Raw genomic sequence first — 27,813 nt, forward strand, 5'->3', positions numbered from 1 at the left:
GCATGGCATCATGTGGCTTTATAAGTGCTAATCATTTAAATACTTCCATTTTCCTCCGCAAGTCATTGTTCTGATTGTTATGCACCGTCTGCATACTGTTACAGCACATACTGTACATTCACTGTGAGCACAGTGATGCACTCGAATCCTTGGCTGAAAAACTTCCAAACACAGCCATTCCCCACATCTCCCCTCTCCTTTCTTTGTTTCTGTCCTTACGCCCCCACCCCGACTACCTCTTTATGCCTTTTCCTTTGGTGTTGCTCCTCAGAGCGCCTCGCTCTCATAGACCTCACTGCGCCGCTCAAGTTCGATCGCAATTCCCCGCATAGCTGTTGCCCGGGCCTCATTCACAGACCCCGTTGACTGGCAGTGTGAATGTCCAGGCCTCATGTTTCGCGCTGTACCCCGAAACATTTTTCAGCCATCAATCACGGTAGTAGAAAAACATGTCAAAGCTAATACTGAGTGAAGAGATGTTTAAGATTGTCTCAGTTTTATCCAGGAATAACTTTCTGCCGTTCTGGCGTTTGTGCTCTTCAGGAACAAAACACTGGTTTTTGTTTGTTTGTTACTTTTTGTCTTTTAGGAGGAACTTTTTCAGTGAATGAAAGAAATGATCTCTTCTGTTTCTTGTTAGTTTTAATGAAACTAGCATTCACGGTAAACTGTATTAATGAAGCTTCTTTTAAAGTTCCCCCTCGTTAAGTAGTAGCGCATGTTTTACTCTACTGTCTGTAGGTGATACGGCTAAACTATTATGATTTATTGAACTACAGAGAATTGTTCTTCATGGTGGTCGAAGGTGATGGGTCTGAGAAATGTATGTCGAGTTCCAAAAGGGAAAAAGGCCATTAATCTGTGGCCTGTATGGTCTATGAGTACACTGGTGTCTGCATAATCTAAACATTGGGATTGGATCCGGACTAATTCTGCCTTGTGAAATGACCTCCTTTAAATGGGAGTTGCAGCTGCTGATATTTCCACATTCCAGATGCTACAGTGGAGCTGTAATTGCCAGTATGGCCTCAGAATGAAATAATGGCTGTATTTTTATAACTTTACAGTGTAGATATGGCAGTCGTGTAATAGTAAGGCTTTTAATACTAGTAGAAAATTGGATAACTTGTTTTCTTAATGAGGAAGAGAAACTGTTTGAAGTGCATTTTAAAAAGAAGCCTTATATAAATCAACAGTTTTAACTTTTCAAATAAAAGAAATATGCAAGGAAGCATTCATCTTCTGTCTTTTGTTTCTTTTCATCGCACTGAATCCATTTTGCTTTCTACCCAGAAAAAGCACCGAAAGACCCGAGGGCTTTTAACTTACCGATATGCAGTGTGTCCCGTGTGTAAATTTTTCATGTTACTATTTCATGTCTCTGTCTCAACACCTCTATATTCTTTTATCGGAGGGGCAGGTGGGAGCTGGATTACCTGAAGCAAAACCGTAGCTTTTTTGGCCCAAGATACGAGAAAATCTCTCGACATGGTGCAGGTGCAAATGCTGAAAAAAAAGGCTATTTATTTTTATTTTTATTTTATTTATTATTATTTTTTAGGCAGTGAAGGTTTAGGTGGAATGTGACTGGAAAGGGGAGGATAAGGGGATTTCACAGACAGCTAAGTTGGTTTGTTTATCGCAGCAGTGAGTGGCGCTTGTGGCAACACGCAAACAGATGTACCCCGTGGTAGAGCCTGTGATTCACCCACACAAAGTCAGATGCACAGATAGAACATTTAATGGCTGAGCCGTGTGTGTGTTCATCACGGTCTCTGTGATGAATGTAACTTTCCTCCCATGTTTCCAGAAAGAGGCCCTTAAAAGGGATCTTAACAGGAAGCGGGGCACTTCAGAGATTTCTCAGGCAACTACAGCATGGTGAATAATTCAGAGCAAACTTACATGTAGCCATATCTGCAGAGGCATGCAAGAGTGTGTCTTTATATTCAGGGTTGCTCTGATGTATCTTTGTTTGATTTATGGTCTGTATGTTTGTTTTTTTATTTGATTTCTGGTAACTTGATGGATTTTCTTTTATAACACAATATGAACTATGCATTGGCAGCGTATATACAGGGAATTACATGGCTACCCTTTTTATGGCTGCCACAATGATAACTATAGTATTATAGAAACCTAGTACTTCAGTACAAAGTAAAGTTTCATGCAAAAATGTATTCACATGCAGTCTGCTTTTTGAAAATCAACTGGTTATGATTTTAAAAATTCTCCTCTTCTCTCTTTTAGCCTGTCTGTCAGGCTTTTTCAAGCCAACTCAAGGAGATGAGCCCTGTATGCAGTGCCCCATCAACAGCCGTACCACCAGTGAAGGTGCTATTAACTGCGTTTGCCGAAATGGATACTATCGCACCGACTCAGATCCTCTCCAGATGCCTTGCACAAGTATGTATGGTACTGAAGCTGTGATATATGAACTTGCCAATTACTTGCACATAATACATAGACAGGAATGGAAAACGTTTTGGCGTCAGATATGAACTTTCTGACACACACATGTCACAAGCACAAGCAGAAGAGCTCCGGGATCAAAGGACAGTGGTCGTCTGTGTAACTCCAAACAGAAACCCTGTCAGAGCTGTCCCTCACACGAAAGGGATGCTGACATGCTCATAGTGTGGCTGTCCACAGATCTGACCCAGCAAACAAGCTTCAGCTGCCCCTCCTCAACATCACACAGTCCGTACTCCAAACCAGACCAGAGGTTACTGGGCCAGGGCGCATAGCTTTGTGAGGGGGCAGACTTGGAGAATGAGCCGAGGCGAGACTCTCTCTTGTCATGCCAATGAAGCTGTTTGAATTTGAATTTGAATTTGAGACTGACATAGAGGTTGGACGAGAGAGACGGGCCGAGGATAGACCTAAGCAAAAGTGAGCAAGGGAGGGGTAAAGTGCGAGGGAAAGACACGCAGAAAGACACGAAGGAGGAATTTGAGGGAGAATGGGTGCGTGTATGTGAGGAAGACGGAATTACTGCATAGAGCGCAGTCTAACTAAAACAAAATGGGAGAAAGTGGGATAAAAAAGCCTCTTTCAATGCTTCGATAGTATTTTTTTTTTCCCTCACTCCCCCTCTCTGTCTATTGAAACAGAGAGAGGAGGGAAAAGATTTGATGGTCTCCAACAAAGGAGATTTGCATAAGCCTGGCTCTGGGAGTTGAGCAGCTGTTGTGAATGAGAAAGCAACAGCGTCACGTCACCCGTATTAAGCGCAGCAGGGCCCGGCCTGATTAAAGCAAGGGAATGGGCCCATCAGAGCGGCCCGCCAGCTAATGGGGCGGATATTAGTCCTCCTCCCCAGGAAGGAGATGCCAAGGAGGAGTTATGTTTCTATGTATAAGAGACACCAAGAAGGGCACTCCAGTGGGCTTTCTTCCAGAGCCAGAGATCTGTTAATTGCTGCCAATTAAAACGAGGTTAAATAAGAAATGATCGATTCAGATTTTAGGATGTTGTGGGCGGAGTGGAATTGTTTATCTCATTAGTCCTGGAGGATACGTCTACCATAATTAGGTGCACATGTCTGTAAAAGCTAAACAGTTCTCATTGTTTGTTTGTTTGGCCTGTCACTCAACATGTAGCACCATGTGGAAAGTTTCCACTCTGTAATGCCTAGCTGCTAAGAATGTCTCAATAGGAGAAACAGTAGGTTTCTCTCCGCTGCAGTAACTCTATACGATGCTCCATGAGAAAATTGTCAAGAATAGATGTTAAGAAAACACTTGATGAAGTGGACACCAGCATTGAAAATGAGAAAGTGTAAATGGGCATCCCGAGGGAAGAGGCGCTGCCAGCTTGGAATGCAGTCAGCACAGACCTCAAAATGACTATACAGTATCTTTGCGAGCTTTTTCTCTGCTTCTATTTAAATAGGGTTTGTATTTTTGCCCTCCACGCCATCAAGGACACAATACAACTTCCATCCCAAAATTACGCCAATTCTTTATAGAACTAAAAATGTCTTTAAAGGTTTGGCTCGAATAACATAATGAATAAAAACACATATCATCGTCTTTCTTTCCCTTTTTTTGTCCATAATCTACATACATCACTCGTCCACCTAGAAGCAATTTTCCCTTAATGGCAAACGCTGCAACATTTGTGTATATATTGCAATGCTATTGCAAATCTCTATAGAATTTTTTTAATCACTGATTATTAGATATTAAGAAGTCACAATGCACAATACAAGTATTGTGCTAGGTACAGCTGAAAGCTGATTTCCATGTGTATTCCTTGGGTGGGCTCTTTTGGGAAGCCACCACTGATGTTGCATGAGTAAAAAAAAAAAAAAGGTCTTATCTGAAAAATTAAAAATACAAAACAATACAAGTTCATCGAGAATATGATGTGCCAATGCTACAATTAAGGTGTGTTTAAGATTAGGAAGATGCTTCAGGAAAAATTATGATTCATATTAGAAATAAGTAAGCAATGAGTTAATGTTTAGGAAACATTCGTTTTAGATTTAAATTACTGCTTTGTTTGGTTCAGCAGTAATCGTATCAATCGTATTATAATTTCAATAACAAACTTTATGAAAATGGACCAACTCTAAATGAAATGATAAAGTTAGCCTGTTAGTCGGTAAGTCTTGCCTGGCTTCATTGTTGCATCGACTTGATAGTTACTATAGTTTTACTTTGCTCCAGTTTGACTTGAATGCAAACATTATATAATTTTGGAGCACTTTTATTCTTCTTTGAAAACAGTTTAAGATGTTTATTTACTAGTGGATAACCCCCCCCCCCCCCCTTTCAAAAAAAAAGTAAAGGCTGTAATTTGACAAAAATTTCAGTCAAAATAGTGCAGACTTGGATCCTCTTTACATTTTCATTTGTTTCTTGAAGTGTTCTTTCCCTTTTTATTGATTGATTTTTCTTCGCACTTATCAGCATTTAGAATAAATGCACACATTTCTGTTTTCCAGCTGTCCCCTCAGCGCCGCAGAATGTCATCTCCAGTGTAAATGAAACCTCAGTGATGCTGGAGTGGATGCCCCCTCGAGATTCAGGGGGCCGCGAGGATGTAGTCTTCAACATCATCTGCAAAAGCTGCGGCGGAGGCCGAGGAGGGTGCACCCGATGTGGGGACAACGTTCAGTTTTTACCCCGCCAGTTGGGCCTGACAGAAACTCGGGTCTACATTAGTGACCTGTTGGCCCACACACAGTACACGTTTGAGGTGCAGGCTGTCAACGGGGTGTCAGATCAGAGCCCCTACTCCCCTCAGTATGCCTCAGTCAACATTACCACTAACCAGGCTGGTAAGTGGACCCATCTGTCTTTTTCTGCACATTATACTCCCCATGTGGTTTCTCTTCTCTTCTCTTCTCTTCTCTTCTCTTCTCTTCTCTTCTCACCATGTTTATTTCTGTACTTCTCCCCTTTGTCACACACTCCTTGTAGAGAACCTCTTCATTGCTCTCACTCCTCTACAAGCACATAATGCACAGCACATAAAGCTCCACTATGTCTGTTTCTTTCCTGCATGGTGATGTATGCAGATTAAGGGCTGTAAATGGGAAGGAGAGTGCCGTTGATGATGTGACAGACAGAATGTGATGGCCTGCTGGTCTTTACAGTGTGACCTCATCACCATGTATTTCAGACTGAGGAGCTGAGAGCAGGCTTGCTGCTGTCTCCCCACTTCATCTGCGGTTCAGTGATTACAGCTTTATACGCATGCAGCCACTTGGTTGTAGAATTACATTTAAAAAAAGTAATAAAAGCAAGGATAGTATCGCAATGTATGAGCTACCTTGTAGACTAAAAAAAACTTCAGAACGAGAAACCAGTATTTCAGTATGTTAATATAAAACATCTTGATAAGTGGGGCAACGTTGTAATCTTTAGGATTTTATAGAAATCAAAATCTTATTTAAACATTCTTGTGCAATGGTTGGCGCTTTCCAAGCTTTCCAGTATGCGATTGCAGCCAAATTCAGCCACCGCATCTCTGATTATTTTACAGAGGCAGCAGAATTGATTTGTTCTTTAATTGTGTCTATGAAACGCATCGTTTGGCGGGCTAAGCTTCGTTTCCCGAAGCACTGATGAGCGGAGGGATACAGCCTGCACTTAATCTTTGCACTGGCTTTGCATTCCATTGGCAGCATGCTTAGGTGTCTGTCATCACTCATCATCCATGCCTTTGCACTGCAGGCAGTCTTATAAATGCGCTTCTTACAGCACCATGTTGGTGCACTTCGTTTTTGAATCATAAATTCATTGTGCTTTAAAAAAAAAGAAAAACAACCAGAGAACTGTATGCAAGTTGAATGATGATATCTACAAGAGGGAAATCCTTTATTTAAAGTGACCCGTTGTAACAAACGTATGTGATTTGTTTGTTTAAAAGCTCCATAAAGTGCTCCGTTACAATGCTGAAACTCTGTCACACTAAAACAGAGGCCTTTATGCAAGCACAGACCTCTTTTTATTGTCTGTTTTGATTTGAGTCACTGGTGTGGTGGGTTAATGAGGGCCTGTGAGTGCAGTTAAGCGTTGTAATGAGGCCCCTGCCCCACTCTGTCTCACTGGGCCACAATAAGTCTGCCACCCCAACCCTTGGCTTCTCTGCTTCTCCTGCCGAGGGGTCCTGGCGGAAATTGGGGGGCTCTGTGCCCTCTCCACTGAAGTGTCCGTCACTTTGGATTAGGCAGCGAAAGCTCCCGTCAGATGGAGCTGTGAAAAGAACTCAACTCTTGCTCCCCCCCCCTCTCCACGTTCCCACCTTCCCCCATCACCTTACTGCTCACTCCAGGGACACGGGATTGGAGTTTTGCCGTGCTACGCTACAGGCTGGGGTCACAGGGACTGGAGCCCATAATTGCGTCTGGTTTGTGAGGCTTGGAGGTTACATAAACATCGTGTCACCCCTAATTAACTCAGGCAGTTTTATGCCTCCCCTTACAATGAAAATGAGAGCGTGAGATGGAGAAAACAAAAGCCAGAGTCTATGAATTTTTGTAGATACATGCATGTAAATCCAACCTGCTTTGGACCATCGGCTAGAGCGTTCCGTGAAAGCAACAAAAAAGAAAATTTGAAGCAAGTGGTGTGAAAGTGTGTCTCATTACTTGTACGGATGGCTGCCTCTTCTGCTATGACTTGTTGGTGTAAAGGGTGGTGGGGTATGGGGGGGGGTGTGAGCAAAACTTCTCACTCTCCATACCCAATCAAGCACCCACCACACGCTATTACCTACAGGGCTTATCCTCCCACTCTGTAGGTGGTTGGCGACAGTTCCTCTGTGATAAAGGACATGATTGCCCTGGAAAGTGTGGCGCTTGATTACACAGTGTAATGCCACACAAAAGCAAATTCTGGGCTGAATGCCGTTTGAGCCTGTTTTATAAGCGTATGACTAATTCCCCAAACCTTGTATTGTGTGGAATACGCAGAAGCCTTGAAATGTGCCTCTAAGCCTTTTTTGTAATAATGAGTCACACTTAAGCCATTTACTTTGGCTTCACTGTATTTATATGTTACTTATATGGGACATGAAAGATGCATTGGGAATCAGGCAGAGAGTTGCAAAAGAGATGCTTTCCAGCAGCGAAAAAGCCATTTCTGGGTAATACATCAGTAGTTATGCTCCAAGACCATCCTCACAAACATTTTGTGGTGCACTATATGTATACATATTCTATTTAGTTATACTGATAGTTGATATTGGGTGTGTAACAACATTATAAATGAAACCAGAGCACTCAGAGTGCAACTCCCCCTGAAGGACAAGGGCTATTCTAAAACTTTTGGTGTTTCTTGTTTTTATTATTACAATATGATGATGTCAGCCTGTTATGGCGCCATTGTGATGTCATAGGGTGTCATATTGAATAAATAAAAAGGCTCTCTCCGTGCCCTTCCATATGATATATTACTTGATATCGTTTGCTGTGATTTATTTTCAAGCCAGTTCTGACCTTGGGTGTTAACAATGCTTAGCCAACAAAGGTACTCGTCACCACCAAAACCTACTAAATTGTTGTAAAGTGTGAAGACAATACGTGGGTAAAATAAAGTTTTTACAGATTTTTCACATTTGGTGTCATCGCGACCTAATTTTCACCAAGATTAAATCACCTCGAGCTGTAATTGGTATCTACCATCACATGAAATTTGAAAATGATATCTTGAAAACTAGGGCTGCTAGAATGCAAACAAACAAGCACAACCAATTCCATACTCTCTTCCTTCCTTTCAGGGGTAGAATAAAGAAAATGAGGGTCTAGCTCAGGAGTTAGTGGGTATACAAGTAAAAGTTTCCTTTGGTAAAATACTGTATTGAACTCCAAATATCCCAGGATGCCTCCATTAGTCTGTGTAGCAGCAGGGTATGCATAGAATAAAATAGTGTGAATGTGTGGGTGACAGTGGCTTGTACTGCCAACACAAGGCCAAAGGAAAAAAATGAATACATTTCTTGCTAGCGTATTCAGTGCCTGACTTAGCAACAACTTAGTCGTCTACCTTATCTTCCAAAAAATATTAAAAACATCTTATATATCACGTTCACCATTGGCCTGCAATTTCATTTATGAACTGCAGTTTCTTTCAAGTCACTCCTCTGTGCAAATATTTATGTGCAAAGAGTTAGACAGGATAGGGAAGTCATATTTATTTATTATTTTTTAAATAAGTAAAATAATCATTTCATGTCATTAGTTAATCTAACCTAGGAAGGCAAACAAAGAGGCAAACAGACGTAAACTAGACAAATGCCCCAAAATGGTTCAGCTCTTTTAAAGAGATTGCCCTTCTGTGCAGTGAACACGATGTGGTGAGGATAGATTTTATATATGTCCATCTTATGTTTGGTAAGAAGATTTACAACAAGTGTGTGTCATTACATCTTCTAAGCAGTGAATTACTGAACACGTACATTATGAAAAAAAGAGGTTATATCCAGCAAATCCAGTTTTTGTTAGTATATTCATGACTGTGCAAGCCTGTCCAGAGAGAATTTCTCACTCTCTGCACCAACTTAGATCTTGCAGTTTTGTTTTACACCTCACTGTATTCTTGGGGAGCTTTTCATTTGTCTGACTCCTGCTTTAACTAAGTAGATTTCAGTCAAATGAAAGTAGCAGAAAGGTGAAGCAAAAAGATGTAGCAATAAGGCAAATTACATTGTTTTGTAGTAGCCACACAGACAAATAGCAGCATTATCAGTATATTTTAGATGTTTTCATTTCCTAGGATTTGTGATTTTTACCTCATTTTTTTTAATAAACCACCATTGCCAAGCCAGAGTGACCAGGCAGTCCTTTAAATTGGTTCCGCTGGAGACTGGTTGAAGTTGGGATTATGTCAGTAGGGATTTTATGAGAAATCCGCCCAGTTATTGTATGCAGACAAGACATGAATAAATAATAGCTAAGAACAGAACTGACATTTATGTTATAACTTACTCTAGATATGCTGTATCATCAATTTCAGTGCATAGAATAGAGATTATCTCTTACCTCAGTGAGTACTATCGGTATTCTGCAGACAGATGAATGAGATCTCCATATCCCCTGTGTGTTTGCCATATTGCATTCTGGTTGATTATATTAGATTTCAGAGGACATATTTGTTTAGGCGTTTCATTAACTCAAGGTGAGCTGCTGCTAATGCTATTGAAAAGCAGAGGGACTGAATTGGTTTCTTATCAGGTGAACTGGCTGATTGTGCGAGGGAACCCGGGTGGGGTGGCGGCGGCGGTGGGGGCGGCATGTAATCGGGTGCAGCCTTTTCATATGGTCTAGAGAAGATTTATGACTTAATTATGGTCCAAATTGCCCAGGTCCACTGTAACCAGGCTACCAAGTCCTTTGCTGCTCCACTGGGCCATGGTGTGAAAAGCACTGGTACAGAGCCAGGTGGGACCGCCAGAATGTATCAGTACACCAAAAAGCCAAATGTGGCTACTACACTGTTAACTTGAGGGCAGTGAAACTCGTTACAAAAAGATATATTATTTTTGGGCCACGGCCACTGATTGACTGCCTTTGTTTAATATAGTGGCATTTTTATCGATGAGACTTGAAACGCAACATTTTTAAAAAGTGTTTCTGTTTGAAAAGCCCTATGTGTGCTTCATTCACTATATAGTATCTTAAAAAGTTATAATACATCCTCATGCATATGCGGTTCACATTACTAACAGACCAAGGTAAGAAAAAAATCAAACAAACTTGAGACAGAAAATATTTAGAAATTTTCACAGTGGAGCAGCAGCTCAGTATCAGCAAAATGCCAGAGATGCAAGCTGAAAAATAGAAAATAAACTGAGAGTCAGACAGGGACCACCGGTATACATGCGGCGCAGTGTGACAGTGACAGAAGGTGTTGAGAAGGGCACATATGGTGGGTGCCAGTGTAGGTCAGCCAGGCAGACAGACAGGAGGCCTCAGCATGCACCTGGACCTCAGTACTGACAGAGCCTTGAGAGAAGGCTGTTCTGGTAGTAAGCCAGCCACCCATACATAAACCACATTCATGTGCTTGTTGATACTGAGCCAAAAGGAGGAACTTGGGGTTCAGTGTATTGCCCAAGGACACTTCAGCATGTTGAGAAGCCACGGATCGAACTGCCAACCCTGCGATTATTGGAAACCCGCTCTACCTGAGCCACAGCTACAGGCTTTAAATAAGCAATATGAATTTAATTATGACTCCCCAGAAGAGAATTAGCACATGGATTCTCTAAATTAGTTAACTAATTGATTTTATTCATAAATCTTTCAGTAGTCATTTGAATTTTTTTTCAGGGTAGATTTTATGGATCTTTTCCTTCTCATTTGCATTTATACAGGAAAGCAGAACAGAAAAACCACCTCAGCTGTATATGCATCTTGGTGAAAAGGCCATGATCTTTTGGTCTGTGGGCTGTAAAAGTGAGCGTAATGTGAATACATTATTCAATAACATTGAGTGTATTAGCTATACACTGAGGTGCATAAATGACTGAGCGTGCTTGAATGCAATCGTTTATTTACTTTTTACATTCAAGAGCATGAAGCGCTGATAATTAAAAAAGATAATAAATAAAGGTCATGAAGCAAAAAGGGGTGACAACCTAATCAGCTCGCTGTTTTCTAAGTGATTTTCTATAAACTTTATGGAGTTAACTTCGTCAATTAAGCAAATGGATTTATGATAAACTCGGTGCCACTCCCCGCTTTTGTCTCTTTTGACTTTCTCCCTGATCCTCTCTTTTTGTGTCCCCGCTCAACCTTTCTGTTTACAAAACACACTCAAATTCCTGCAGTCATGTACACCAAGTATTCCTTTGAAGGCGGCTGCAAAACAAAGTTGTCACTGTCTGAGCAACTGTCTTCTTCCTGTCTGGAATTTCTGGTGTGGTCGTGACACGCCACCTTCCCCCCCGCTCCTATTCGCACGTCATGAATACCTCTCATTTTTTAATGTAGCCTTGATTCGCTCGCACGGATCGTACTGAGCACACAAACTGCAGACTCTCATCCACTTGAATGTATTAACTGTAAATTGGGGTCAGGAACTTTATAATGTGAGATGATCTTTTGTAATCTGTGCTATTGTGCGCCACTCATTATAACAACTTCATACTATGTAGATAAGAATGACTTCAATGTAAAGCCAGACGTCATTGCTGCTCATTGAAACAGAAATGAGTCAGGTGTAGTAAATGCATTTCCACATCTTCTTTATTTTAGACAATCATTACTTCTGAGCTACTGAGTGGGAGTGACAGGAACTGACAGAACTTATGTAAATAAGATAAGACATATTCATATTTGTTAAATGAGAGTGATGGTAAATCAGGACACTGGTTAAATCGCTGTCAAATAAATAATCTTTAAACAGGTCTCCGTTTAAAGGATGTCACCTCATGCTGGATTTCATATCTTCACGTTGTTACATTATCGACTGTTTTAAACGCATTTTCATCCCAGGGCATTACGTTTTGGCTCTTCTCTTAGATGTTACTTGGGTTTCAGATATCCACACAAGGTGTCTCATGGTACTGTCACTGAAAGCAGAAAGATATTAAACAAAGTTTGTATTTGGAGATCAGAAAGGTGCTGGTGGATTAAGTCCTAAACATGTCAGGAGACCGCACAATACACACTATTTCATCTTTACTTGCATTTTTACTTGCTGGCTAGGTTTAGGCACCAAAAACTCACAGTTAGGTTTAAGTTTAAATAAGCCTCTCATTAACCATGCCCTGCTTTAAATGTGATGCCAGGGGATCACATTTAAATAGATGAAATCCATCTCACGCTTGCCACAACCTGGTTCATCAAGTCACTGATGCCAAAACACACCTTGTGCGTATCTCTGACGCCAGCATTTTTAACTACAGCAGTGTTTGGCGCCCAGGGAATGAGAACAGGCTGGTCATTCCAACACTGTAAAACACTGACATGCTTCTGGAGTTTTTCTCCTTGTAGATGCCAGTTTAGAACTTGTTTAAATGCATTAAAAGTAGAGTGCTGATTAAATGGAGTTCCTCCAGTTCCTCTCAGAGCTGTATGTGTCAAGAACTTAATTCCACATCTGTGGAATTGTATTTGTCAAAAGTGGTGTGCGAGGAAAAACAAAACCAAGAACCAATCATTTCATTTCACAAGTGTGGGTATTCATTGTCACAAACAGTTAAATTACTTTGTAATTTCCTGTACATAAATTCAGCAACTCGTATGCACTGAATGCAGAGAGAACTCATCATTCACATGAGTGTGTCTCCTTGGCAAACTGCAGCAGATTCACACTCTCGCAGGCAGCTCCGATCGCGAAGCTGAATTCTGCTCACGCAGATCAATCTGACTTTTGAAAGTTGGGAGGGTGGAGCAACGAGGAAGAAGGAAACTAATGTTATTCGTCACTTTCGAAGCAGTGACACCACAACCTCTGTGCCTGGCGGGATCAATTTAACATTTGAAAGTGAGATTTACTGGGTAGCAACATGGGCACTGTTTCGTATTGTACTTCTTCATAACCTACAAAATAAATGTGGTGAATTAAGTCTAAGGAGCTTGGAAAGAAAAGCATCTGGACTTCTTTATGGACTTCTGGACTTCTTTCCAAGCTCCTTAGACTACGATGACCTGGATGAGTGAGAACATCCACAGACATTTTGGTAGGAATTAACTATCAGCTGTTTTTTTTTCTTTCTTTTTTTTGTGTGTGTAGCTGTGGAAGTACTGACAATTATGACCAGATCACTTTAATACTGAAGAAATCTTTAAAAGAGACTGAAGCCGCTGCACTCCTGTTCCATTAGTCTGTCACGACAAGAGTGCACAAATATAGTATAACGCAGTTATTATGGCTTAACATGTTAACCTAAACCTGATAGACCTGTTTAATGAGACTCTGGATATCCACAAGACTGCGAGCCAACTTTTTATTGTAATATCTGTATTAATTTTCCTAAATCTTGGCCTCTGACACATATCCTCCATATAATAATATTGATAATGATAATAATGATGACTAAAACTGACACTGAAACTAATAAAAACGAAACTAAAACTAAACATTTCCAAACAAGAAAAACTAAACCGAAACAAGAAAATCTACTTTGGAAACTAACTGAAACTAAACTGAATTAAAAACAAAAAGTCAGTATGAAACAAAACTATAATAACTCTGTTCTACGCGCACCGGTTGTTGAATTTACAAGCGAGGAATTGAATTGTGCGAGAGGCAATGAATACCTGCGCCTATGAAATGAAGTTATTTTCTTGCGCTCATGTTTTATCTCGCGTGCTGCTTTTGACACAAATGTAATTCCACGCATATCCCTGTGCCAGACAGCTCAAACATTGTTTGTTATGCCCAAGTCTGCCCACAGAAGCAAACAAAACACATACTGTATTCTTTAGTCCATCTGAAGTGTTTAACAATTGAAATGGGTGAGTGAGAATGTACAAAGTTCGTTGTATTAAAAGAAAACTTTTAAGAATTTTAAGAATCTGTGTGATTTGGCAGCAGCTTTGACAGTTTTGGGGTTTTTTTACCCCCCCAAGTTCCCTTGTGTTTATATACAACACATGAAACCGTCTGGTACAAGATTGCCCTCGGTTTATTTTCGCAGTCCATCAACTTTTGTAGTGACAGTCATTCACTACCATGCATGTCCTTGTTAGATCCACCAACATGCAATCGCTAAAGAGATGTACTGGTTTTGATTATAAAATTTATAAATATCCCTCTTTCCCTCTGTCCACATACTAACCTGGCTTGCATTTCTTCTTCCTGCAGATTTTATAGAATGGATTAGAATTAAACCCTAACCTCTGCAAGCATCTGAAAACTGGTCAAACCTCTGAATCGCCTATTTAAGAATTAGCTTATAGTTGATGTGTGAGTGCATTATAGTCCTCAAATCTTTTCGAGTGCAGATGGTTTAAAGCTTGATGAACTGAAATCTCACTTTTGTAGCTTTACTGTGCTGGAAAATCTTTATAGATATAGAAGCCACAATCCTTTTCAGCTGGGGAAACGGGGCAGGCTGCCAGCATGCTAAAAGTACATGCAAATATGGGCCTCTCTCTTTAAGACATCTCAACGTGCTGCTCATAAATGGACGGCAGTCGAGAGAGTGGAGCAGTGGCAGCCTGTTTAGGACAGCCTGGTAGAGGACCAGCTGGTTTGAGCCCTTTGGGAGAGATTGCTCTGCAGGGAAACTGATTTTTTACAATGAAAGGAAAAAGGGATTTACGAGCCCTGACCTGTTCTTGCTACCTCCCCCATCTTCCCCAAATCATAGCATGGTTCTCTGCAGCAGAACATCTAATCAAATCAGAGCCACATGGTTGCAGACACAGAGTGATGCAAGAAAGATGCAGATAAAAAGCCTCAAACACATATTTTCTCAGAAACATGATTCATGTGCCAGCAAATGTTTTTCACCTTTTGGCTGTGCTGCGTTGACTGATATAGAACAGAGTGAAAAGTATTAAACCATCAGGTGGTGTCGTCTGTTAGCTGCAGGAAGTAAAATCCTTATTTTGATTACTGTGATTTTTTTTTTTTTCCCATCACTGCTCAGCCAAACATAACGCTGTGTAACTCAGACTAAAGGAACTTTTTCAGTTCTTATAACCCTGAAGGAGGCCCCTGTCTGCACTGAAATCAACCATCAAATATCTTAGAAGCCCCTTTGTATTTCTTAGGTTCTAATTCAGGTTAGCTGCTCCCCAGCACAAATGAGCAAGTGATGTAAGAATGTTGTTCCAGCACAGATAATCACACTTTAATAAATTTCATGTAATTATCAGCTGTGTAAGAAGGACACTGCTTTAAAAATAGAGCAGAAAATAAAGAGATGGCCTGACAGTGAAATTCAGACTTTATTAAGCTTATACCCTTTCCTCTAACACTTGCTAACCCAGGCCTTCACACACAGCAAAGGGATATAGACAGAAAATTAAGATGCTGAAACAAGATTACAAAAAAGTAAAAGAACAAACCAAACTGCATCTACACAGTTGCTTTTTCCTCTTGCCTCGGGTAACATAATGGCCTTATAATGGGTGAGTAGTTCCTTGGGCTGGTCATAGTAGCTGGGCTTATCAACTTTTCTGGTTGAACCCCTGCCTTTCCATTTTCATCATGAAACACATGACATGTGTAGAGCTCTTGTTGGTTTTCTAGCTGTTCTATGCTGTGCTATTAAGTCAGGTTAGGGTTCCTACTGGGAGAAGGAAAAAAGCCCTTGAAGGGTATATACCTTGAAGGAAGCTCTCCAGTGGGCTTTTACTCTCTTTTTCACCAAAGCAGTACTAGAATAGAATAGAATTCAACTTTATTGTCATTGCACATGCACAGGTACAGGGCAACGAAATGCAGTTTGCATCCATCCAGAAGTGCTTTAGCCGTGATATAGATATATTACAATATATATTAGCAATAATATCGATATGTAAGTATATTACAGATATGGGTCTATTATGGTATGTTATAATCTACACGGTATGAAGTATGTTATGAATATTCTATAATTATAAGTATGTACAGGCTGTAGTGAGTACAAGCTATGTACAGGCTATGAACAGGTCCTACTAGGTCCTAATCTCACACTGGTTCCATGGGAAAGCCACATTTATCTATGTGTGCTAATGCCCCATTAAATTGCCTTGGATTTAAATGAGTGAAAATATCCCTGTAAACCCTGTCTATAATTGATTAGGGAAGTCACTATGTGTTCAAACATAACAGCAAAAGATCTATTAGTAATGTTAAGCAAAACAGAGCCTTTGTATTCTCTGCTTTTGAGCAAAGGCCAGAGTTTCATGCTAGAATAGACTCCAAAAGCACTGTCTTCCATATCAGATCCCAGGCTGGGTAATAATGTGGGGTCTGAAACCTAATTCTCCTATAACAGCTGGGGCCTCCCATCTTCTCACAATTAAGCAATGCGATTGCACTCCTCCCCAGGCCCCAGCGTATTCATTATTTGATTTGATTATCAGTCTGATTATCTCTGAGCTATTTATAAGTTTAGTTATACTGGAGTTCTGGAAGTTAAATGCAGTCACACAAAATAAATAATAATCATACTAGGCCACAGAAACAGCAGAAGCATGCTTGTGACAAAGATATTGTATCGGCTGTGATTATCACTAACAGTCCTTGTCCTGGTGCCCTCACTATTCTGTGACGTATGGGAAAATAATAAAATACTCCAGTTAGGTTCCAGCATTTATCTTTTAGGTTCAGCAATCTAATCAAATTATATGAATGTGCAATCTCTGTCTTTGTCATTATAGCTGCTTCATTAGTTTTAAGGACATGAACAGAGGATTCATTGAGAAAACTAAAGCATCCATTGCAAGCGCAGCTCACTCACTATGAAGACATTGATCTTACTTGACAGAAAATTGGCTTACTTCATTTAAATGGTAGGGAAGATTTTCACATCTTTGTTTTTAATTCCTAATTATCTTTAATGGAGCAGGATCCACATGATTTAAAAATAATTACTGTAACAACAAAGAAAATTGTTTGAAACAGCTACAATATGTATTTAGTGGCATAACTCAGTGACTAATGTTGACACAATGGAAACCAAGTATTTATTCAACCCTTCAAATTATAGATGGACTTGTGGAAAATAATTCTCGGTACACTTTAAGATTTGGAATATAATGGAGACTTGTAGATTTGGAGTACATCAATGGGATGTCTGAAAATGGTTTTCGTATGTGAATCAGTGCTGTAGGCCTTAATGCAATGAAAGGCTGACTTGGCATACCGCTACATTCTGCAGTCAATTGGTGGAACGTCAGCTTAGCTTGAAATGCGTGGACTGAATTGACTTGAAATATCCAGCACAGCTGGATTTATATTCATAAATGCATTCTTATTTTCCCTGTAATGTTTCAACACTTGGTGTTCTTACTTAGTATTCACCTCAGTTATGTCATCATTTAATCTTAATCTGTTTGTTTTTAGTTACACCGCCCCTTATCGGTTTCTTGAGCCCAGACATGGCGACTGCCACTCTGTCTGGAAGTTGTCCTTTAACAGAAGAAAACCACAGTGTTCCCCTCCAACAGCTTTCAATGTTGGCATGTGTCCATCCTCTGTACATGAATACATGAGCTGCCTTTGTTTCTGTGGCCCTGTATCAGGTTACTAAGCAAGGCTGCACTGTGTGTTTAATAGAAATGTTATGCAGGAAAGGCCATGTGGCAGTCTTGAATATATGTTATGTACATCCGTAATGTGATACTCGTGAGTCCTCCTTAGAGTCACCGTTTGCCTTATTAGGCCGTCATCTTGTGACTGCAACCAAACTGGCAAAAGAACTTGGAGATGGAAGAGATTCCTATGACTGGTGTCCTGGCTGGATACTGTATACATTACTGTACCTCTGGCTCAAGGATAGGGGCATGATGTACTTGCAGAGTCACAGGCCATCATGGTTTAAGTGCTTTGCTGAGATGAAATACAGAATCTCAATTTATTATCTTCTGGCAGTAATACATGAGGACATACTCATTGCCTTGAATACCACTGTTTATATGAGACATTGTAATTTGTTGCGTCAGATGGATGCTTCTGTTTTGGTCAGAGGGCATTAACAGCTTGGCTGATTAGTTAATTAGAATGAGTAAGATTAAAAATGGGACTTTTTAGTCATTGGCTCATTCAGTCAATATGGTTACTTATATATGATATTTTATCCCCTGCTTTAGGACAGTAGTTGGAAAAATGTGCCTTCCTGTTACTCAGTTGTAAGCGTTTCACAACAAGAATGAAAGTTTTATTGAATATGAAAAAGCCACACACACACAGCCTTGGAGTCTTAGATTATAGAGGCGTGGCAGTTGTAGTTTTCCAGTCAGTGGATTTTCCATAGAGAACGCGTGCCGGTGGAGAGACTTTTGACTTTATTGCTGGGACTCTGGGGAGCCACTTTGTTGCTGGTTGAGGGCTGTGTGTGTGAGCAGCACGGGTCTGTAGGGGATGAGCATGGGGCTTGGTGTCCATAAATCTTGCCCAGCACCCCTCCTTCTCTGACACCCTAACCCACCCTACCCTTTCACACACACTCAGAGGAGCAGACATTAGGCCTGGAGGCCTTGCCAGACTTCCCATACATTCTCTTTAGCTTCTCTTAGCTTAACACTGACCTGCAGCACCCTGAACTAATCATAATGGATGTTGGATGACTTGAGGTGTTCACGCCCCCCCCGACCTGACAGAATTTTAGGTCACTGAGCTGTGTAAGACCAGAGTAGACCACCCATGATGTAAGAAGTTTAAATTACTTTGTGACTCAGTTTGCTCGAAAATGAATAAAATCAGGCAATGGAGTAAAAATAATTTCGCTTGTTTTGCTACGTAAAAGAAAAAAGAACTTCACTAATGTCACACCCTTGACAAATATTTTCTCTCTATGTCCAATAATTTTTAAACTCACAAAAACAAAACAAAAGTTTCACAAAAAATCACCAAAACAAGCTTTGTTTTTTAAAGAATGTCTTTATGACACAGACAATACTATTCAAGATAGACTTGACACGTGTGATCAAATATTAAAAGTCCTAACTATATACCATTACCAGAGGGATTTACCTTTTAGGTCATTTACTTGTTGTTGTTAGGCAAACAGAGCAATAGCTTTGAATATTTGACTAGAAAATGGGTACTTAACGTTACAGCCAAACAACTGTGCAGCACTCTTTAAAATCAGCTTGACTTAATCTTATTACTAAGCCAATCCATCACAGTCAACAGTCACCCTTATTTATTTATTTTTAAATGGTGTAATTGGAAAAAATGTTGGCAGAGAAAACACACCGTTTGTAAAAATGTCTTAATAAAATAGGAATGCGAGAAGACAAAAACAGCTTAGAATGTTGTGTAGACTCTTTGTGGCTCATGTTATTTGCTCAATTTGTTTAGTTTATTTGGCTTCAAAATGTGCTTTCTTCATGTAATATATGATGGTCTGGTGATTTTAAAATGATTTATTTGTAGAAGGTGGTCTGTTATCAACAGTAAGACAAGCGGGAATTAATCCCATGAAAGTCACGGTTGATACTGGGAAGTCCCGTGAGGCTGCTTATGTGATTTAGCTAGTGTTGTCACTTGCCAACTTGCAATGCTTCCTAGCCATGAAACTCTCCAACAGGAGACTCCACTTTATTACATTAGATTTTATAGCCTTACACCTTTGCAGAACCCAGTGTTTGGCTGTGAGTTTAAAGATGCTGTAAAACTCTCCTGAGCATGACTATGAAGTTGGTGGTGATTGATTTGCTTTTTACTTAATATGCTGTTGTTGTTATCTCTTTACAGCTCCATCGACTGTATCTATAATGCACCAGGTGAGCCGTACTGTTGACAGCATCACCCTCTCCTGGTCCCAACCGGACCAGCCTAATGGAGTAATCCTAGACTACGAACTGCGGTATTATGAGAAGGTACAGTTCATGCACATTCATTTGAACACACACTCTTTACTTGTACTCATAAACACAAATTCGATTTCTTTTTCTCTCTTTTTAGGATAAATAAATACAATCACAGGACGCTTGGTTTGATATAAAAATTTCTAATCAGCCAAACACATGGCAGCAACACAGAACATTTAGGCATGTAGAAAATGCTAAGACGATCTGCGGAAGTTTAAACCAAACATCAGAATAGGGAAGAAAGTGAATTTAAGTGGCTTTGGACGTGGTGTGGTTGTTGATGCCAGACGGGCTGGTCTGAATTTTTCAGAAACTGCTGATGTACTGGAACTTTCCCACATAACCATCTCTAGGGTTTACAGAGAATGGTCAGAAAAAAAGAAAGTATCCAGCTTTCTGCAGTTCTCTGGGTTATACCGATGACAGAAGAGAATATCCAAACTGCTTTAAGCTATTGGGAAGGCAATATCATCTCATTACAGCCAAGGTATACAGAAGAGCGTCTCTGCAAATGGTGAACCTTGAACCATGGGCTATAGCAGAGGAAGACCACACAGGGTGGCACTCCTGTCAGCTAAGAACAGAAAACTGAGGCTACAATTTGCACAAACTCACCAAAACAGGACAATAAAAGATCTGAGAAATGTTGCCTGGTCTGATCAGTCTGAATTTCTGCCAGAATTTGGCATAAATAACATGAAAGCATTGGCCCATCCTGCCTCATATCAAAGGTTTAGGCTGCTGGTGGAGGTGTAATAATATGGGCACATTGCTGTAGCACACTTTTGAACTAACTGAGCATAGTGTTAATGACACAGCATGAGTCCAACTAGGTACTAGTAAGGTATATCTAATGAAGTGGCCAGTTAGTGTCATTTGTTAAGCAGGTTTTGTTTATTTGTTAATTTAAATTCAGAATGTCTGTCCACAGTAGATCCTATAAAGATTGTATAAAGAGCTTGTGAAATTCTCTTTCATTTATAGAGAATGAGCAGACGTCACTGGGAAAGGAAGCCATGCTCAGGCCTGCAGTACAGCCACTGGGGACTGATGCAGACTTGTGGTTAAAACAATGGTACACTGACTGCTGTAAAAATAGTTTTTAAGGGGCAGGCTCCACCAAATCGGCATACTTTCTCACAAGAACGCTTGAAGTGAGAAACGCGCATTGATTTGAGCAGAACGTTCACTTAAATACATATAGCCATTCACAGACATAACGACACGCACACACGTATTTGCACACACATAAGCAGCATTTGTCAAGCTTTTGTCTACATGCTGAGCCATTCCACTTTTCAGTATAATTCCTTTTTCTGACACTGCTGGAGAGAGCTGTCAAAACAATCGTCTTGACCCCTGCTGTGACTCAGAAGTGTGCGCTGAGCACTGCATTGAGGGGAGCAGTTAAAAGAGTCTCTGCTCTCAAACCTGTCAGCTTTCTGGAGAGGAAGAGCGTGGTGGTGAAATACAACTCTGATCATCAGAACGTATGGCTCAAAGAAGCCGACTGACCTAGAACTGCCACCAACTCTACCTTCTTAACTGCGGCTGTTGGAGCACTTTCAGTCATGCTTCTTTATTAAACACTGCATTATTTTTGTGGTAGCAAATGATTCATATTAGTTCTCTTGAGGTTACCTTGAATGTAAAAGAAATGTAGAGAAGTCAGGAAATTTATCAGTGCTTTTTTTTCTCTGCACTGTTCCAGCTCCAAACATTGCAGGTACAATGTGATTAATATACGCACAGTTTAAAACAACACAGCGTGATGAATGAAGATAAGAAAAATATACATATATATTATTTAAAAATTCCTTATAAGTGCTAGATGCTGCGCTTGTCGATGCTATTGAATTATTTGTTTCTTCTGGGTTCTACTTTAAGAAGTAGTTAATAATTCTTATAAGACTGTTATTACTAATGTTCCCAAATGTAACATTTTGTTTTCTTTAACATGTTTTTTTCTTGCAGGACCAATCAGAATATAACTCTACCGCTATCAGAAGCCAGACCAACACTGCAGTCATCCGCAGCCTCAAGCCAGGAAGCATCTACGTGTTCCAGGTCCGGGCCCGCACCGTAGCTGGGTTTGGACGTTACAGTGGCAAACTGTACTTCCAGACCATGACTGAGGGTGAGAATTCAGCCAATGTTCACCAGAGCACGCAGGGCTGTTATCACCTTTCATGCGTGGCCCGCCGACACACCATGTTGTATAGTATGAATTCAGACAGCTGCGGGAATGCGAAGGAAGCATGTTGTGGCGTAAACAATCCCAATACTCCGAAACCATATAAGACAGGCCTTGAAGTCATATTCTTATTTTCATCGTGTCCCTTTTTCAGCAAGAGAAATCTTAAATATTTTATTTGTATAATAATTACTATCCTCCTTTTCAGCGCCGCAGATTTCTTTCCTTTGTGTTGTTAAACAGATTTCTTTATGAAAAGAAAAAAATTAGCTTTTTTTGTTTTTAAGCTTTCAAGTAAAACACAAGGTACTGCGATACCTTATCTTTGTACTGTGATACAACTAAAGATGAAGAACAGACATCAGTGGAATTGTTTAATTTTAGAACCAAGCCTGGGTTTTCCCCCTGTGAACATCATATTTCCTGTGCCTGCGGTGCCGTCTTCAGCCTTTAATACAAATATCCTTGATGCCGTGCTAATGATACAGGTATCAAACTGTCTCGTACCTGTAAATATTGTGTAAACAGAGATTATAACGTGTGTGTGTGTGTGTTTGAAAGAAGACGAAAGGAAAAATGACTAACAAACGAAAAGTTTTAAAAAACCTAAAAAACAGAAACTACTGTGCTTGTAACTATATTTTTGAAACTGGGGTTTCAAAACAAAAGCACAGATGCTTTAATTAATTGTTAAACTGTATCCACATCAAAGTTTAAAAAACAAATACAATTGTACAGAGAAATTATTACATTGGTGAATTCTCATCAGAGTTCCAGCAACCTATAATAATCCAGCACATTTCTTCAGACATCAGCACACTATCAATCACTTGCACTAACTTTATTCTTGATGAATGATTGAAGACTCCAAAGAGTTTATTATATGTTATTAATGATTTAGGCAACACTTCTAGCCCCACACATCTTTGTAAATAATAAAAATAAATAATACAAACACGGTGTAGTTGTAAATAACATCTTGGTGGTGAATATTGTTCATTAATAAATGTGGGTTTTTTCTACTACCACCTACATTACATCGTATTATGAACTATTTATGAAATGTCATATACTATATACTGTATCACAGGAAAAGCTGTGGGGAACTCACACACCCATTTGTCTGGAAGATTGCAAAGTTGTTTATCATTCGTGGTACTGAAGAAAAGAATCTGGCGCCGTGGCTGTGTGCACATTCAGTAGCTGGTTTCCCATTTTTGGCTGCCTGATCAGTCTGGGTCTCACCCAAACATGCTCTCTCTCCTCACTTCACACACTTTCTGCCAGATGATTTGTCCATATCTGTGGCATCTGAACACATTCACTGTGCTTTGGAAAATGGTGCATGCAACCAGTCAAGATGCCAAAATGCTCATCGGTTCACCCAGCCGTATGTTTGTCTGTCACCCATTGCTCCCTCCATATGCAGTGGCTCAGACGCTTGCCCATATGTTTCAGCTTGTGACTCTGCGTGCGTGGGTGTGTGTATTTGTACATGACACATGTTTATCTGTGTTTATCTATATATCTTTTTTTCTTTCTACAGAGGAATACAACACCAGCATTCAGGAGAAGCTGCCTCTCATCATTGGCTCAGCAGCTGCTGGGTTGGTGTTCCTCATCGCGGTGGTTGTCATCATCATCGTCTGTAATCGGTGAGTCAGTCCTGACACAGAGTTTATTAAACTGCTCGCTGATATAATGTCTGAACAGGCTTGCAACATGAGCACTTTTTATTTGTTGGGTTTTTATTAGTAAGCTTACTCGGGGTCATGGCTTCATAAATGTGATTTTGCAGCGATGAAAACAATTTGATTAACATATATTAATTCTTAATAAGTTCCAGTCTCGCAGCAGCAGAAATAATATGTAAAAGTCTGGATCTCTGAAATTAGAGCTCTTTAGATGCTCACGCTCAGACGGTGCCAGAGGTTTATAATGCAAGATTAAGAATTCAGTTCTCATTATGGCCGCTTAAATTAAAAGTGTAGCCATCCACCTGTACAGCATTTTAGTTCACGGAAGAATCGGCAAGATGAATTTTTCAGTGTTCTATAGAGGATTTAACCCATTTTTGTTTTTCTTTTTCACTATATAGGCAGGCTTTTTTGGTTAGACATCATAGATTGTGATGACATACTGTAGATCATACAGTGCAAAAAAGATAAGGCAAAAAGGTTTCTCACTGATAATTTTAACAATGGCTAAGAATCTGATCTGATGCGCCATATATTAAGTTAAGTAAAGTCTGTAATACTAAAAACTTGCTCAGTGGCTAAAACTATGATTTTAATGATGAAACAGAATTTTAAAAATTGTTTTTTCATCTAACCAAAGTATTATCTTGTTAGTGTTGTTTGTTTGTTTGTTTTGTTTTGAGCCAGAACTTAGGGTGGCGCTCTGAGATATCTGCTTATGGTGACACGCTTAGTTAGAAGTTGGATTCATAAACAGAAACGTGACAGATGCTAACAGATACTCGATTTTTAGAGCACAGCACTGGAGCACAGATTTCTTCTTTTTGTAGCTGAATTTGGGGATTTTAACAGTCTATGAGGGATTAACTTGTTTTTGGTGAAAGTGTCAAGTATTTATTGGAAGATCTGTAGTAATTGGCAATACCTGATATTTCTGTATTATTTTTCTGTGAAGAAGACCTCTGTCATGTTTTGTTTGAAGAGTCTCTGTGATGTTACCGATTACCATACAAGGTTATCTAATTGAAAATTGGTATTTATGTGTTTACCAATAACCACCACCCCCTATTATCGTTATATGAACTTGGGGCAGGAGGGAGAGACATGCAGATTCATGCAGCTGCCCAACTGTTGTGTACTGGAAAGAAAATCGAATTAGTAAGACTGCATAGCTGGATACTTTTCTCAGTACAGCAAAAGGCTTCTCTGCTCACCAAGTCCTGGCTTGCAGGAGTTGGTATCTCCTCAGTTTAGGTAGACCTGGGGGTGTTTGATTTGTTTCTCTCCTCCTCCCTGCTCCCTTTCCTTGAACCAGTGCTAGAGTTCTTTGTCTTTCCCCCAGGAGGCGTGGCTTTGACAGGGCAGATTCAGAATACACAGACAAGCTGCAGCACTACACCAGCGGCCACAGTGAGTAAACCACCACTCCTCTCTGCTTGCGGTCACCATTGTTTCCTCCTCCTGCACCAGACACACCTGTCTCCATGACTACCATGTCACATAGTCATCTCCATGGCTATCACTCAGACCTCATGCTGCCACACACACCTGTCTCCATGGCTACCACCTTGCATGCTGGTGTCCTTGGCTACAGCCCTGCACAGCACCCCATTATTTGCTCGTCCCCCACTTTGTTATTTGGATCTGCTCACTCAGAACCTGGATTTAACCACATCAAAACCAGTGTTCCAAGTGTGTGTGTGTGTGTGTGTGTGTGTACTGTGAAACACATTTCATAGTTAACTAAATCCATTGTGCCAGAAATAGGTCAGTCTCTACTCACGTTAAGGCCATTAGCATGCTAATGCACGTGAGTCATTTGTCATTGTTAAAAAATTCAAAAGACTCTGAATGAATGAAATTACTCAATGATTTTCTTCGTTTTCAGGCAGTACAATATCATAGGGACAATAATGCAGAGATAAATCTGTGAAAAAGGACTGAGGAGTAATTTCACCACTGCTTCATCTAAGATCTTAAAGCTAATCTGTCTCTTTCCTGCATGATTGGAGAAACAGAGGTCTGTTTTGAGCTCAAGTTTATGACCTAATCTAAATTTGTTTATTTTATTTTGTAATTACTACTCTGCTTCATCTTTTTTGTGTAAAATCCTCTGTGCAAAGGATTCTAGTTTAGTTCAGTTTCACTGTGCTAGTGAAAGGCTTGGGTATTTCACAGCTATTAACATCAGAAGCCAGTGTGCCTTCTGTCCTCACACCAGTCACAATTCAGACTTCTGCCCTTGCTCTTGGTGGTCTTTGCCATTGCATGAAGGTGGTCTGTTAAACAGTGCTACAGCTTGGGAAGAGATTTTAGGGTTTAGTAAAGGGGGTGGGTGGTTTCCTGGTAAGATCGTCTCCATCTGTTCATCTCTGCACCGTGTTTCTTCAGCGTTGTGTGCCAGGTTTTGAGGCAGTCTGCTACCTCGGCTAGCTCTGCAGTGGACCATTAGTTCAGTATCCATTCAAATAGCCTCTGGCTTGATGTGTAGGTATGAGCTTAATAATCGGATTTAAAACTTGGGACACTTAAGTCCCTGAACGCTTAAAAGCCACCTTAAGCCAATTTACCTGGCACTGGGGCTTAGGATAGCCAATTTATTTCTCGGAGTGGGGCTAAGCAATTCTGATATATGGTCCAGGTTTCTTTCCTGGGTGTTAATGGCACTATGACTCACAGGAGATTATATATATATTTTAACCTGCCTTGTCATAGGACTGGAGGTACCATGTCCTTGCTGCCTGAATAGCCATGCACGGTAGCCATGAGGCACTACTTATAACCTCTATTTGTAACTACACTACTGCTTCCATCTTTCAACCTTCATCGCTTGAATGTCACACCAGAAATCCCATAATTGTACAGGAGTGTGTGAATGCAAGGTGAATTGCTTGTTAATGTGCCTCACTGCATTTGGTTGTCAAGCCACAGCAGTGTAAGCATGACCACAAGAATCAAATATTATAGCTGTACCTTCCTTTTTTACAAGTGACTCCAGGAATGAAGATTTATATTGATCCGTTCACATATGAGGACCCCAATGAGGCTGTGAGGGAGTTTGCGAAGGAGATTGATATATCCTGTGTGAAGATTGAACAGGTCATTGGTGCAGGTAATGGAAAAATCTGACTGAAACGTGGCCAGAATACGACGCAATGTTTGCTGATTTCTAAATAGGAGTTGATGGAAACTTTAATTAAACAATTTTTTCTATGCAACCTCTTTGCAGGAGAGTTTGGGGAGGTGTGCAGTGGAAACCTAAAGCTTCCAGGTAAAAGGGAGATGTTTGTGGCGATAAAAACACTGAAGTCTGGCTACACAGAGAAGCAACGGCGAGACTTCCTGAGCGAGGCCAGTATCATGGGCCAGTTTGACCATCCTAACGTGATTCATCTGGAAGGTGTGGTCACGAAGAGCAGTCCCGTCATGATCATTACCGAGTTCATGGAGAATGGATCTCTGGACACTTTCCTCAGAGTAAGTGACTACATGTTTGCATTATTTAGCCTGGGTCTCATCCATGATAGATTTTTTTTGTCTCAATATTGCGCCTGTGATTTAGTCGTCTTCTACAAATTTTAATTTATGTGGTCTACATAGTACTAAATGAGATAATTATTGCACTGATTTATGTTTGCTGCTAGTTGCATGGTTAGCCGTATATTAATAATGACAAACTGCCAGTAAGCCAGACTGACTTATGAAACTGAAAGCTCTTTATTACAGCTGTTTTGCTAACAGTAACATTAACTTCACACACTGACAAGATGAACTGCTTCACTGCTTTGAAGCTTAGAGGTCTCAATTCAGGGCTTTTATTGTGACAAGCCTAAAAACTGATGTGATGGTATTAGCAGAATGAGTTTTTTGACAATAGTGTCTGTTACACTAGACAACTGCTGAGTTTCCTGCTAACGACCTGTCAAAAACTGACAAGAGGCAATCACCCCTACTATGATAAGAGCATATTATTATCAAGAAAACAAGTT

At 40.3% G+C, this 27,813-nt stretch overlaps 1 protein-coding gene across 4 annotated transcripts in view; it reads left to right on the plus strand.

Annotated features, from left to right (window-relative positions):
* ephb2b (eph receptor B2b) overlaps nucleotides 1-27,813 on the plus strand; it is a 122,525-nt gene that overhangs the window by 82,511 nt on the left and 12,201 nt on the right. The window contains exons 4-11 of one of the 4 annotated variants that reach the window (XM_003447681.5): nucleotides 2,251-2,406; nucleotides 4,952-5,287; nucleotides 19,818-19,942; nucleotides 21,908-22,070; nucleotides 23,674-23,782; nucleotides 25,167-25,234; nucleotides 26,814-26,936; nucleotides 27,054-27,301. In XM_003447681.5, coding sequence (XP_003447729.2) covers nucleotides 2,251-2,406; nucleotides 4,952-5,287; nucleotides 19,818-19,942; nucleotides 21,908-22,070; nucleotides 23,674-23,782; nucleotides 25,167-25,234; nucleotides 26,814-26,936; nucleotides 27,054-27,301 — 1,328 coding nt within the window. The remainder of the gene's footprint in view (nucleotides 1-2,250; nucleotides 2,407-4,951; nucleotides 5,288-19,817; nucleotides 19,943-21,907; nucleotides 22,071-23,673; nucleotides 23,783-25,166; nucleotides 25,235-26,813; nucleotides 26,937-27,053; nucleotides 27,302-27,813) is intronic. The other 3 variants (XM_005469639.4, XM_005469637.4, XM_005469640.4) reach the window with 3 other exon arrangements.

Source organism: Oreochromis niloticus, linkage group LG5, assembly GCF_001858045.2.
Source record: "Oreochromis niloticus isolate F11D_XX linkage group LG5, O_niloticus_UMD_NMBU, whole genome shotgun sequence".
NCBI lineage: Eukaryota > Metazoa > Chordata > Actinopteri > Cichliformes > Cichlidae > Oreochromis > Oreochromis niloticus.